General features: G+C 38.7%; 1 protein-coding gene across 1 annotated transcript; it reads right to left on the bottom strand.

Annotated features, from left to right (window-relative positions):
* Positions 1-9,867: 9,867 nt before the first annotated feature.
* LOC117410653 (myristoylated alanine-rich C-kinase substrate-like) lies at positions 9,868-13,870 on the bottom strand. The gene is made up of 2 exons (XM_034017364.3): positions 13,480-13,870; positions 9,868-11,808 (listed from the first exon to the last, which is right to left on the bottom strand). The coding sequence occupies exons 1-2, from the start codon at positions 13,576-13,578 to the stop codon at positions 11,038-11,040; spliced, it is 870 nt and encodes a 289-aa protein (XP_033873255.3). The 5' UTR covers positions 13,579-13,870; the 3' UTR covers positions 9,868-11,037.
* Positions 13,871-15,639: the final 1,769 nt, after the last annotated feature.

Genomic DNA, 15,639 nt, shown 5'->3' with positions numbered 1-15,639 from the left:
ATTTGATTAAAACTCACTGTGCATCATTGCCTTATGAATATTATTTCTGTTTAAAGTTCCCTCCTTAAGGCACCAACATCGTAATTTGTAAAACTCCCACAAGATGGTGCTGTATAACAATAAATAGATCGAACTGTAACCCTTACATTTGGTGTAGTCTCATACAAAATATATTTTCACATTGAATTTCAAGTTTTGCATTTCAAGTTTGCTTAACAGATAATGTGAAACAGCTAACCTGATTTACATCTTAAATTATTTACAACTACTAAATTGTTTTAGTTCATATTTTTGTTCAGAAACCCCTACATTTTTAGTTCATGGTATTAATCTCTCATTCTCGTAATTGCAATGCTCGATAGTCAGTCCTGTGTCACTTTCCATCTGATGTTCCACATGACTTCCAAAGTGTTCAGAGTAAACCTGCACATACACTGGTCACAAAACATTAAGCTGAATTGCATACAGGCTCCCGGCCAGCCACAGGGGTTGCTGGTGTGCGGTGACCCAAGGATTCTTCAGCTGACCTACCTGAACCCTCCCCACCCGGGCAGTGCTTGGCCAATTGTGCACCACCCTCTGGGAACTCCCAGCCACGGTTGGCAGTGACATAGCCTGGATTCAAACTGGCGATCTCCAAGCTATAGGGCACATTTGATATGCCAAGAAGGAGCCCCTCGATAATGGAATTCTGGATAAGGCGATCACAAAAATTACAACTAAAAAACGATTTGACATTGGAAACTGCACTAGAGATAGTGCGACACTTACAGCTTATTAAAAAAAAAAAAAAAACAGCAGCTCATTAGCGAGTCCTAGATGAAGTAACTCGGAACCCATTTAGAGTGGGGAGGCCCTGGCCGGTTCAGAAATCGAACAGCGCAGCGTCACGGCCAACGTAAACCAAAGCAAAACTGTATCGGAAGTGGTGCACGAGATGAAACGTGTCCAGCAAAGGGAGAGAAATAGGACATGTTGCAGTTGTTTGTCTCACAAAAGGAATTCAAGAAATAACAACTGAAAAGACCAATGCTTTCTTCCTGGGATTGATTACATGCAATGATAATGAAGAACCTGCGTGGCGAGTTAAAAAAACATATAGCAACAGTTAACTTTAAGATAGACACGGGCTGATACTACAGTTATTTCAGAAGCTATATTCAATCGCATGAATCCCATGTCAAAACTGAAAAGGTAAACATTGTGCTAACCAGCCCAAGAGAAGTGCTAAAATACATAGGGCAGTTTGAAGCACACACTAGAGAAAAGGATGAGTCTTTTAAATTCAGAATTTGTATTGTGAAGCACAATCAAGTTGATAATCTACTCGGTTGCAGTGTTGCTACTATAATTGGCTTAATACAGAGGCTAGGAGACATAAATTGTGGGGTATTTGGAGAAATTGGACTTTTAAGTTGTGAACCAGTAAAAATAATATTAAAAAAGGAGTGTGTCTCTGTACCGACAGCTTGGTGTTCTCCGATGGTGCCTGTCACAAAGAAGAATGGGCAAGTCACAATTTGTGTGGACTTAAAAAGGCTTAATGAAGCAGTGCTAAGGTAGAAATATGTTATACGAACCTCAGATGATTTCTTTCCCAGTCGCAGGACCACACCGTTTGGCAGGTTCTGTTTCTGTCGACTACCCTTTGGGATTACCAGTGCCCCACAGATATTTCAAAGGAGAATGACAGAGCTGCTAAGTGAGGTGAAAGGAGCCATGGTATTTATGGACGACATCTTGGTCTTTGTCAAATCTAAGGAGGAGCATGATGAACATTTGAATAAAAATATCATCAACACTAGAATTTAACACTAGAAGCCCTGCGGCAGTCTTTTTGGCAGTTTTTGGTTTTAAATGTAATTTTCTCCAGTCGTGTAACACATATGGGGCTGTGCGTTCGTGTACCTTTCTGTCCGTATGTATTAAATATTCTCACAAAGCATGAAACACGGGAGTGAAGAAATAAAGGAGATATATTACATGCTTTGGATCAGATGGCACAGAAGTATTCCATGAAAGCTGGCTCCCGACGGTGGTCTGTTCAGGTGTTTTACAATGTATTGGACCTAGCAGCCATCAACTCCTGGGTACTTTACAAAGAATGCATGGAGAAGAATTTACCAAGGAGAGACTATATTTTACCGTTAGCACAGCAACTTCGCAAGAAGCATTTGGAACAGGGGGAGACTGCCAAGCATGTACCCACAGCTGAAGCTGGCAACCCCGCTGAGAGCCGCAAGAGACGCCAATGCCAGGTTGGAAAGTGCAATAAAAATAAAACTTCAGACAGCGGTGCCCTGTGCAGAAAGACGGCGTAGAAAAGCGCATTATCTGTGTTGATTGTGAACAGCCTTAGACTCAAGGTAATGGAAAACCCTTTTGTCGGAAAAAAGAAAAATAAATTCTTGTGCTGTGCGCTTCTGTAAAATGTTTTTTTTTTTACCTACCTTATTTATCTACATTGTTCAGTTGCTTTTGCTCATCTGATAATAAACCGATTGCTGTTGAAAAGTTAAAAATGTATTGCTATCATTTCAGTTTTATAAATTATTATTTATTTCTTAGCTGATGCCCTTATTCAGGGCGACTTACAATTGTTAAGATATCACATTATTTTTTACACATTATTATTTTTTTTTATTTAGAATTGCCCAAGGGCTGGGGCTCTCCAGGACCAGGGTGGGACTACCCTAAAGGGTGCTGGGTGCTTGTCACACGGCTGGCTGAGTGATTACGTCAGACCCAGGAAAGGAAACACACACAGGACGGTGAAATGATGAAGGCGCTTGCTTGCACTGGTTTATTGCAAAATAAAAAGGTTGTACAAAACAGAAAACACAGACTGAACAAACAAAACGGCGCGTTGGCCAAATTAAATAGACAAACAAACAAAGTGGACGAACAGACCAACAAGTACCGCGCTGGAGCTTCCAGCGCGCAAGAGCAATTGTTATTTCTTTCTGAATACCTCCTCTCCACACCCATTCTCCACTCACCAACACACAACCCCGAGTGAGTAAAACGTGCATCTATATATACTGTTGTGCCGGGATTCAATTACTAATTAATTATTCACTTGAATCCCAGCATGTGAATTAATTATGTGCAACCTCGTGCTCACATATTAAATACTTTAAATGCATGTGAAGTGAAGTGCAATCACCGTGTCTAAATACAATTAACATTTTAAATACTCGTGCTCATTACCCACATTATATCCGGTGTACCAACTACAATACACCAACATTAACACACACAACATACAACACAGAAATGCACACAGGGGCGGGGCACATTGCCACAGTGCCTTATATAGAAGTCTATGGAGACACATGGCAGTATAAGAATGGTAGTATATGTGTGCAAGTCAGTAAGCAAGTTTGTGTTCTAAGCTATGTGTTTAGTGAATCATTACAGAACGTGACAGTCATCATGTTGGGAATGGGCACTAGGCAAGCTGTTGTTGCCCAGACATTGGGCATTGTGCAGTCTATGGTCAGCAGATTGAGGGCAAAGTACATGCAAATTAACTCCGTCAAGATGCTGGCTACAATGTATCAACCCCGACAATCAGAAATCATCTACACAGCCATGTTTTTTTATGGATGATGCCCCTACATTCCACTACCGATGACAAATCACCATCAGTCAATCAATATTTATTTTATATAGTGCCTTTCATAGTGGACCACCATTACAAAACGCTTTACAAGATAGTGAGGAACAATGCATAATACATTAAATAGAGTGAAATACAGGGCATAGTAAAAAGAAAAAGAAAAAATATTAAATAAATAAAAACAATGCAATACAAATACATTAAATAAAAGGCTAGGATGTGAATTCTAAACATTGTGGATGTGTGTGTGTCACACAGAATCATACAAATAAGATGGAGTGAAAAACCTGAAGTAGCAATTTAGACAACAGCTAATAACAGATATCAGGCCTGAAAAGCATTGAAAGCAACAGAGAACAAGTGGGTCTTGAGAGTTGATTTGAAGCGAGCGATTGTGGGAGCTACACGCACTAAGGCTGGGAAAGAGTTCCAGAGTCAGGGCCATGGAGCTAAAAGAGTGCTCTCCGAGTGTGGTGCACTTTTGCTTGGGTATAACAAGCAAGTCTGAGTCTGACGACAGCTTGTGTGCAGGTACATAGCGGGTCAGCAGGTTGGAGAGATACTGTGGGCCTGTATGATGAAGGGCCTTGTAGGCAAGCAGAATAATTTTGAAAGTAATCCTGAACTTTACAGGATTACTTTCATCAGACTGATTTCCTCCAGCAGCACCAAATCAATCGTTTACCTCGACCTTTCATGTCCCCCCAACCTAAATCCTATAGAGCACATCTGGGACACCCTGGGTAGATGCCTGTGAGCCAGTCTTGTTCCTGTAGGAAGAGTGGAACCGCAGCCCCCAGGAAGACATGGGCAAGGTTATCATAAGTGTGCATCATTCCTGCTAGAGGGGGTCCAACCAGCTATTAACTGGGTGTGTGAAAAATGATGCACCCCAGCCCCACCCCGTATCAACTGTTCTTAGGACAATTTGATCCCAACTCCACCCAGACGCAATGTAAAATGCTGAAAGCAGAAAAGAAAACACAACATGGTGTTTAGTGGTGTGGAAAACGAAACCGACACTAAGAGAAAAAATAAAAAACTGCGTGATTCTTCGCAAGATAGAGGCGATACAAGTACTGCCAGTGAACTTGCACAGTTTGGGAAAATGATAACGGAGTCAATTTTTGGCTTTGCAAAAGTCAATGAAAGACAATTTTTTGACAATTACAGCAGTTCGTGGAACAATCCTGGCGTAGCCAGGAATATTGGGAAACAGTTGAGCACGGTTCTGACGAAGATGTTGAACAGTCTTTGTCTGGAGAAGGGTCTAGAAAAAGGGGGCCACAGGTTAGCACACCTGAACTAATTAATGAAGCCGTAGACTACATCCAGAGTGATGTAACACCAAAAGTGCAGACACAGGATAGTTTGCTTTCAGACATAGCTGAGAAAATAGAAACAATAGAAAATCTCTTAGAACCAGTTAACTCACAGTTGGCAAATATGGTAAATAAATTGTTTTTTAAAACAGAAAAAACGGTTGAAGATAAAATTAAGGAAAGAATAGATGCAGTATGCAGACCTAACAATTGTGAGGCTAGTAACTACAAGAGTTGATGATTTAATTTGGCAGAGATTACAACCACAAACACGGTCACTGGACATAACATTTCAGTGCTGCCAGTCGGCTTTAGTGAAAACGGCTACACTGCAAATGATTGACAAAATGTTAAATAGGAGAGAAAGTAAGCAGGACACTTTCAGAGAGAGCCTAGATAACATTATCAGATTGGGAGTTGATGCCGTGTCAATAACGGGATATGCTAATTTTGAGCTGAACTGTCGCAAGTGAGAATGCTTTACTTTCTTCGTCTGTGCCCATCAATAATGTTTTGTTTGGTGGTAATATGTCTAAAAGACATAGAAAAGGCAAACAAAGTTGCAGCCAAGATCATGTCGGGTAATACTAGCGGCAGAGGATACAGAGGCTTCAGAGGATCCGGTAGAGGATTCCAGCCGTGGAAAGTTTGTGGCAGAGGCAGAGGATATGGACCGTCAACGTCCATTCTTTTTTTAGGTTGGATGAGCCACAACAACACAAAATCCTTTCAAAAGAAGAAAGGGGAAGTGAAAAGTCTCAGGCATTAGGGCACAAACAGGAGGACACCCAAGAGAGTGAAAAAGTAAGACTTACACAAACTGATTTGACTGAAGTATTTCCTGATGAATTTGAAGGAGGTAGATTATGTAAATTTGTTAGTGAATGGGAAAAACTTACATCAGACAAGCATGTATTAGACATTGCTTCTCATTGTCATATTGAGTTTATTGCAGGGAATAAACCTTTCCCCACTCTACCTAGGAAAACAATTGTTTTTCACAAAAATGAAAAAAAAATTATTAACATGTTGTCCAAAGGTGTAATTTAAGTAGCAGAGCAGTGCTGTCGATTGCAGTGATTTCTAATGTTTTTATAAGACCAAAAAAGGATGGGTCTTATAGACTTATACTAAATTTAAAAGAATTCAATAAATTAGTGGATTATCATTTCAAAATGGAATCTGTTTTATCTGCTACAAAATTAATATCACAAGATTGTTATATGGCTTCAGTGGATCTCAAAGATGCCTATTACTCTGTGCCTATGGCAGCTGAGCATAGAAAACACCTCAGATTTAAATGGGAAGGTATACTGTTCCAATTTACTTGCATGCCCGATGGACTGTCATGTGCTCCCAGACTGTTTACAAAATTGCTAAAACCAGTTTTAGCTACTCTTAGAAGGCATGGAATTGATATAGTGTCCTATATTGATGACACATTAATTCTAGGTAAAACTAAAGCAATTTGTAGAGAAAATGTCAAGACTACAGTACAGACATTCCAGAATATGGGATTTATTGTTCACCCTACTAAATTAGTTTTTTGTATAGAGTTTAGGTGTAAGCAGAAAGCCACAATTCATGCGACAGCACAAGTTATAGGATATTTAGTGTCCAGTTTTCAGGGTGTAGAGTACGGTCACTTTTATTACAGATCGCTTGAAATGGGAAAAATTCAAGAACTGAAACTTAACAATGGGAATTGTGAGGCTTACATGAACATTACAGAGGACGTGAAACTTGGTCTTACTTGGCGGATTGACAACATTCTTACAGCACACAAAAGAATGTATCATTTTAATGCAGAGTATGTTTTAAGATCAGATACTTCCACAGCAAGTTGGGGAGCAGTGCTTAAGGGAAAAACTGCAGGGGGCAGGTGTACTGATGCAGAATCTAAGAGACATATAAATGAATTGGAGATGATAGCAGCATTATTTGCTCTGAAAGCTTTATGTCATGATTTATCAAACACTCTCATTCAACTACAGCTGGATAATGTAACAGCACTTATTTATATTAATAACATGGGTGGAATAAAATCTATGCAATAATTCTATTGCACAAAACATTTGGATGTGGAGTTTAAATAAGGACATTTGGTTATCTGCCACACACTTAGCTGGTGTATTAAACACTGTAGCAGATAGAAAATCTAGAGTATTCAATGACAGTACAGAATGGATGCCAGATTGGCATATATTTTAAAAAATCACTAAGGTTTGGGATACTCCACGTATTGACATTTTTGCCTCTAGATTAAATGCACAATTAAAGAGATTTGTCTCATGGAAACCAGATCCAGAAGCATCCCATATCGATGCATTTTCAATGTCATGGACACAGATGTATTTTTATGCATTCCCTCCTTTCAGTACGATCTGCAATTGCATTCAGAAAAATCAACTGGACAAAGCAGAGGGAATAATGATAGTTCTGATGTGGCCAACACAGCCACGGTATTCCAGACTGATGGCCATGATAACAGACTATCCCAGACTCCTTCCCAGATCAAGGAGCCTATTGACATTCCCCCATTCACAGGCTTTACATCCTTTGAGACACAAAATAACTTTAATGGTCTGTCGCTTGTCCGGAGAGCTCTCCAAGTGCAAAGAGTTCCAGAAAGAGCGCAATCAATCATTTTGGATGCATGGAGAGAGCCCACAAAAAAGCAGTACAAAGTTTATTTTAAGAGATGGACAGTGTTCTGCTGTCAATGGAGTATTGATCCCATTCATGCATCTCTAGGGCATGTTTTACCATTTTTGACTAATTTATTTGAATCTGGACTAGGTTACAGTTCAATTAACACAGCTAGAGCTGCTCTTTCATCTGTTATATTAGTACAGGGGAATAATACAATAGGGGAACGTCCTTTAATTGTCAGGTTTAAGAAAGGTGTTTCTCAAAAAAGACCAACAATATCTAGATATGCTTACATTTGGGATGTAAGCATTGTTTTGACATACTTATGAAATCTAGATAATAGTAGACTGTCAGTAAAATAATTAATTTTAAACTTGGTTATGTTACTGGCACTAGTGCACAAAGAGTGCAGTCTTTACAAATGTTAGATTTGAATATGATGACTAGGTTTCAGGATAAAGTTGTTTTTCAGTTAGGGAGGTTAAAACAGAGTATTCCTTCACTTAAGAGTTTCTTTATTGAACTTGAGACATTCAAAGAAGATAGTAACATTTGTGTTATAAAGACATTAGACGATTACATCACCAGAACAGCAGATCTTAGACGTGACGAGTCTAAGTTATTATTTAGTTGCGTAAAACCATTTCATTCTGTAAGTAGCAGTACAGTAAGCAGATGGATTAGGCAGGTAATGGGAAAGGCTGGGATAGATACTTCTTTGTTTAAAGCACACAGCACTAGAGCTGTGGGAATAAATATGAAATAATTATATTTTATTGGACTTTAAATAAAGTTTATTTATTTAGTTTTGGTTTATTATCCATTGTGTACACCAAAATTGTCTTTAAAATCTCATGGGATCCCTCAGTGAGATGATGACGCAGAATCATAGATTAAACGAGGTTTACCTGAGTCGATGTTTGATCGGGATTCTGCCCTCCCTCATATCACCCTTTTATTAAGTTATGGGTATGTACTCTAATTAATAATGTTGTTTTCATAAAGGATTGTTTAAATTTGTTGTCCACAATGGTGTTAAAGACTGAAGCTGCACATGCTCAACGCAATCTCATGTGATCCCTCGGTGAATAGATGACTCAGCAGAATCCCGACCAAACATCGACTCAGGTAAATCTTGTTTAATTTACGATTATGCATTAAATTAACATTAAATATGATCAAAAAGTGCCCCCAGTATCTGTACATTATCAGTCATTGTGAAGTGTCATTCTCTAAAATCCAGAGAAATGACCACATGCTGAACCAGGTACCGTATTAGCCATAAGATCACAAGTCTCTGATAAGGGAGGCATTAGAGTCAAGTAATGATGTAATAAAGCAATTTGATTTTAAGTAAAAAAAAGAAAAAAAAGCAACCGGTGTTTTTTAAATTACTTATGCTTTTTTAAGGATATGTTTTTTTTTTATTAATTGATTTACAGAAAATTCAGAATGGGTATTGTACTCCCTACTATGCAATAGTTTTGTTTATTTAGGATTGTTTGAATTACATATTAAAATTGCAATATAAAATGAATTATTCAATATATTTCTCTTAAATACCTCAACTAGACATGGTTGAGGTTTATTATGTGTAAGCTTACATAATGAAAATATTAAAAGAAACTTATTGTAAATCATTGAATGATAGATATTCAATGTAGAAGTCTTTCAATGTATTCAAACTAATAAGCCTATATATAATGTAAAACTACTGTACAGCAGAATGGTTGTTATTTATAGATTACATATTGTCAGTTGCAGAGTATCATTCGTGATCAAGTTTTGTTGCAGATGGCAGGACACTCCCACACTCAATAAGGGGCATTGCATAGGTATAGATCGACCCAAGCTTGTTCTCCGAGGATAAAAGGAAACGTTTACAACCTGGGAAGTGGGTTCTGTCCTTGAACATCAATTCCTACCTTAGTAACCATGTCTGCTGCTAGACGGAAACTGTACTTTAGAGAATTCATTGGTATCTGGGATTTAGCCCAGACCACTTCAAGCTGTATGTGTTATGAAGGATGATAACAATATTTAAATACATCATGTAAGGTTTTTAACTAAAGATGAAGGTGCTAAAGCTAACTTTCTATGAATGTAATCCTACATGACCAGAACCCTTTATCCATCTCCACCACCCCTTACTGTATGTTGATGTAATTGTTACATTTAACTAGTTCTGGAACAGAATATTTCAAGTAGCTAGGTCATGTTCTAGCTCAAGTCATGTACATTCAATTAATTCAACAAGAATGGAGACCAAGCTTGTCATTGTCAAATTTTATTCACATTTATTTTTCGCTTTTCATGTGCTCACAGAAATTCAGAACACCTTTAGCAGAGGAGTTTAATAGCAATTTTTTGTAAGCAAACTTACATTCCATTTCTAAGTCAAATTGGTCAAAGCTTCTCCAGTATTTACAAAGAAAAAGAAATGATAGACAAGATGCTGCACAAACTGCATCAGAGATTTTCCCTTAATCGTCAGAAAAAAAAAGCATCGTCTACTGTAATCAAAAACATACCACAGTATATAAACAGGAACCATTCCACTTATCACAGCTTTGAGTTTAAAATGGTTTTTTAAAGGTCTTCCAGGATGACTTGTTTGTTATTTTACAAAAATAAGCAAGGTGGAAAAAGAGCTGCAAACTTCATGTGCTTCTTGATATCAAGATTTCATTTATACAATAATCACAGTTAAAAACACCCTGCTGGTAATACATAATTACACTTTATTAAAGATCATAAAGCCAGCAATAAACAATAAAGCCTATACAACTTGTATTTCTACTTAAATCACCAACCGGTACAGCTAATATGAGAGAGAGAGAGAGAGAGAGAGAGAAAAGATCCTAGGACTTGCTAAAAACTATTTCATCTGGGAACTGATTTTACTTATTTTTTTCTCCTTGCAGTAGAAAATGACTTAGTGTTGTAAACCTTATGGTAGACTTCTCACAGACTTTCTTCATTTCTTAAAGACTAAATTAACATCTGCGGCACATTTAGGCACAGCCACAGTACCACTTAATTGTGGATCCCAATCACTTCATTTTAAGTTTGATACCCCATAAACAACCAATCATCTCCTTCATACCACAGGCATGTCCATATATTGACAAGTTTACATTTTGGGAAAAAAAAGCACATTAATACTGATGCAAAAAAAAAAAAAAAAAAAAAAGTGTTGCAAATTTTATTTTTAAGCCGTGGACTTCTCTGCCAGTTGGAATGGCAATATCGAAATGACATGGGATTTGTGGGGGAAAAAACAAAAAAAAACAAAAAAAAAACACCACCTTTAAAAATATCCCTGGTTGTAGAAAAGTTCTCCAAAACCAGTACCTGGCACCACTCCAAAACAAACAAACAGGGAAGAAAAGTTTGGGATTATCTTTTTTTCCCCCCTCTTTTTCTGTGGGGGTTCAAGCCCTACTCTGCAGCTGCAGCTGGTGCCTCAGAAGGAGCTTCTTGTGTGGTGGGTGTGGGGGCAGGCTCTTCTGCTTTCGGTGCTTCCTGCTCAGTGGACTTTGCTTCAGGGGTAGCAGCTGCCTCTGCTGGCTTCTCCTCTGCTGCTGGTGCAGGCTTCTCCTCTGCAGGTTTGGGCTCTTCAGTTGCAGGGGCAGCCGCTGCCTGGGTCTCCTCCACTGCAGGCTTTGCTGACACGATCTCTTCAGATTTGGCCTCTTGTGAAGAGCTAGCCTCCTCCTTTGTCTCCTCTGTGCTGGTGGAAGGGGCAGCAGGTGCAGCCTCCTCCTGGGCAGGCTTGCTTTCCTCTACGCTGGTGGCCTCTGGTGCCACAGCTGCCTCGTCCTTTGCCTCCTCTGTGGAGCCAGTTGCCCCTTCATTCTCAGCCCCCTCTCCGGTCTCTTTCTTGTTCTTCTTGAAGGAGAAGCCGCTGAGTTTAAAGGACTTCTTGAAGGAGAAGCGCTTCTTTTTCTTTTTGGGGGTTTCGCTGCTGGTCGAGGGTGTGGCCCCATCCTCTGCCTTGGAAGAACCCTCTCCTTCAGCGGGAGAGGCTGCCTCTGCATTCTCCTTGTCTCCCTCTGTGCTTTCCTTGTCGGCAGCAGCAGCCACCTCAGTTTTTCCTGCTTCCTCTTTGGGACTGCCCTCAGCTGGGGCACTTCCATTTGCATGAGCCTCTTCCTCCTTCCCAGCTTCTGCTGCAGAGGCGTCACCATTTACTTTCACATGGCCGTTCTCCTAAACAAAAGAAAAAATGGAAATTACATTTTTTTAATCTAAATCCCCCCCCCTCCCAAAATCACATTTAAGGATGTATCCTTTAGGTCAAGCAGCACTGTTCTGCAAAATGCAAAACCTTTATGAATCACAAGGGGCAGCACCAGACCACTATTCCAAATAAGGCATGCGTTTCTCTAAATAGCCATCATTTTCACTACACAGTCAATTTAAAAAAGAAAAAAAAAACACACTTTATACAACCCCCTCCTGCAGAAAAATTGTGTCAGGCTATAACAGGGGATTAGCTCAACCGCCATCCCTCAAAATAAAATGGATCACCCACAATTTAGAACAGGTATGGGCGTGTAGCATTATCCAACAATAAAACAGATAAATCTGTAACCAATATATCCATTCAGCCATGGGGAAAAAACAAACCCTTCCCTATTCCAGGCAGCAGAAATGATTGAGGGAACCATGAAATGCAAACACATGTTATGGATTCATTTCTCCACTGGGGGCGATGGTACACAACGAGAGCAAGAGCAGTATATACTGCTCTGACGAGAGCCACCAACGACAGAGCCAAATCAAATCGGCTGCTCATTAAAAGCATCAGAACGTGCACATTGAACACTATATACGTACACACCATAAAACAACTTTTTGAAGCGTTTTAAAATATTAACCCTTTAAATACAATACACGTGTCACTACATTGTGCCTAGATGCACCATTGTAACAATGTTGCCGATCAGGAACAAAAAGGCGTGGTAGCAAGACTAGCAAACCTCTGTTGCAAACGAGCAGTGCAATTTCAGCAACCATTTGGCATTTTCTAAAATGCATGCTACAGAAGTATACAGTCCCATTCTCCAAGATATTTTGAAATGTATCCAAGCATGACACTCACACCGATAACTACCAATTTAAATTCCACACACCAATCTATAAAATTTACCACAGCAATTTAAAAAAATTCTAATTACAATAACCCTCCTGATTTTACTACAACGGGAGAAGCCTCAAAAAATGAGTTGGTGAAAACCGTGAGAAACCAGCTTCGATCCGGTTTACGATTAAAAAGTTGACCAATAATGTTATTGTTACTTGTTCTAATGATTCGTAGAGTCTTTGCATGGATAATGCCGAGATTGGCATCCAAAGCTACATGCCTTTGTTGGCTCCAGCATCATTTCAGACAAAGCGCTATTTGGAGAGGCGCTCATTAGAGACCACGCCACACACACACACAACTCTATCGTGTATCATGAAAAAATAGGATTTAGATAGACATTCAACATTATGGTGCACACAATACACGTGTATCGCAGAATGCATTCAAATACAAAATTAAAATAACAAAAAAAACTACATGCAGGTTCACAAAAATACTATACATTGCAAACAGGGGTGGATAGATTATTTAAGGCTTATCTCTACATTATCAAACACTACCAACTGCCATTACCTATATAAAAAAATAATAATAATGACAAAAATCCCAGTATTTAGATTCGCTTTACAAAGAGGTACACAGCTTTGTTTGATCCTTGTGGCATTTTCACGACGCACCGAATGGATTTGGAGAAGGTTCCCAGCAAAAACGTTCAGTGCGCACCATTGCGAAAATTACTTCAATTAAATATACATTAAAATCATCCTGCTTATAATTTAAATTTGGTTTACCTGTCCATTTGTCTTTGAAGGGGAGGCAGCAGCGGCTTCTCCCGGTATTTCAGCAGCGGTTTCGCCTTTTGCAGCGGTCTTGGAGAATTGCGCTCCCATGCTTTCTATCCAACAAAGACACGGAACCGATCCAAAAAGAGAACAAAGACTTTGGCGCCTTACTTATATACAAGATATGTAGAAAGATCTTCTCTGAAAAGTTTACTCTGCAAGTAATCTCAAAGTCTTGACAAAAAGCACAAAATAGGTATTTCTCACCAAAAGAAACGCCTGTCAAGTTGAGAGAAGTAATAAAAATCCCAGGTTTGTTGCTGTAGCCAGGGTGGAAAATGGAGAAATCTCCCTTGTTGCTAATAAGATGCAGAGTCCAACGCCCAAATGCACAGATGAATGGGCTTTCCAAGCGATGACGGCCCCCGCACCCATCCCCAGCCAATCAAGAAGCTCACACACACAAATGGGGCGAGGCTTCGAATGCGAGCGAACAATGGAGCTTGCAGATTGTTACAAATCTGGAAACATCAACCAGCCCCAGCTAGTTCTTTCTTGAATTAACTAATTTAATAAAACAGAGTGCAAATGTGTATAGACAACACATTTTAATTTGATTGATTGCTTAATGTGCAAAGGTTTTTATTTTTATTTATGTATTGTAATAATGTGACCGTGTTTTTTATACCCCATTCCACTTCTATTGTGCTAAATCCAAAATTGCATTCGAGTGGTTTAATTGAAACTAGAATCATATACTTCGTTTATAAAATTGGATTCAATAAGATTGGATTAAATCATACACTAATTGAAACCAGCCCGTCTCAAACAAGGCGTGAGTCTCAATGTGCTCTAAAGGGTTAATTTACAATCAACGCATGGAAGCCAATGCAACAATGTAATGCGCTTAAGAGAAGATCATGATAATGGTGGATTGATCAACAACATGTTTTTATTCTCATTGTAGGTTTTTTTTACAGTTCTTACAAAAGTTAAATTTTAAATAATAAAATAAGCATTCAGTATTTTTTTAATTGTATATTTTTACAATTCTTTTATTAACACATTGTACATAACGTCAACCATCAATTGCCTCAAAGCACTAATTATATAGAAACACGTAAAATAATCAGTGGGTAACCGTCCACCACCCGGTCATCATATATATGAATCTTATTGAATGGTATCAACATACTTTTCTATAGACTATAGGCTAATAATGCCACACTGTGCTGTATAATAATAATAATAATAATAATAATAATAATAATAATAATAATAATAATAATAATTTTTCTTTCATTTTTTTGTAAACGAACACGTTTGTCTAAAATGCATACAAATTTACGCACATCATTTTTTTTTTTGGAATATAATTCAACAATAATAGCAATAAAATAGTATGCCCCCAACTACCCCCCCCCCCCCCCCCAACTTTATTATGGGCTTGAGTTTGATAGAAACGTAATCAATCGAATGAGCAAATAATATTCAAGTGCCTTCCAAGGGGGGTAGGGAGGAGCGACAACGTGGATACCGCACTACATTGCCAATATAAACATGGTATGGCCTGTAAAAGGCTTTCATTTCTTTTCATTTCAGTCAGCGACAGACAACAGGTTTACTCTAGAATTGGGTGATGTTTTTGTTTTGTTTTTTCTCTCAGTTCACATCTTAAGTTATGGAAGTTTGGCAGAATGGATTCTCAAACAGAAGATATCTTTCCATTTCCCCTTCTCTGCTCTCGTCGCGGAAATCATCTGGTTTCCATGGTGATTCGACTAGATGAAATGGAGCCAAGAAGAGAAAGGGAGGAGAGGAGGGTTGGAAATTACATAAAGAAGCTTTCCCCCACAGCGACGGGGCGCAAAAGCATCTGAGAGCAGGCGAGGGAAAACAAAGACGAGAAGAAATAGAGCAGCGTTTAAAACTTGTGTGAGTGAGTGTGTGAGACAAGAGAGAATGCTCGCAAAGCAGAAAGGCCAAGAGAAAAATGACCCATATTAGTCTGATATGAAGAGAGAAAGTGCAGCTGTTTGAAACAAAATACTTTTTACCTTTTACTTTCTTCTTGAAGATTTAATGTAACTATTCAAAGGCTGGAAGTTTTTTAAATTTTATTTTAACAATAAATGGCATTCTGGAATAATACCATGGATTTAGCACATG

Source organism: Acipenser ruthenus, chromosome 6, assembly GCF_902713425.1.
Source record: "Acipenser ruthenus chromosome 6, fAciRut3.2 maternal haplotype, whole genome shotgun sequence".
NCBI classification, from domain to species: domain Eukaryota; kingdom Metazoa; phylum Chordata; class Actinopteri; order Acipenseriformes; family Acipenseridae; genus Acipenser; species Acipenser ruthenus.
Note: the sequence above shows the minus strand (reverse complement) of the source record. Positions and strands in the feature narration are given on the sequence as shown.

Bases quoted from the DNA above. Each gene is read 5' to 3' on its own strand.
- LOC117410653 (XM_034017364.3), bottom strand. From the start codon at position 13,578: ATGGGAGCGCAATTCTCCAAGACCGCTGCAAAAGGCGAAACCGCTGCT. The intron at 11,809-13,479 runs GTAAACCAAATT...TCTTTTGTTTAG, and splicing joins CTTCAAAGACAAATGGACAG to GAGAACGGCCATGTGAAAGT.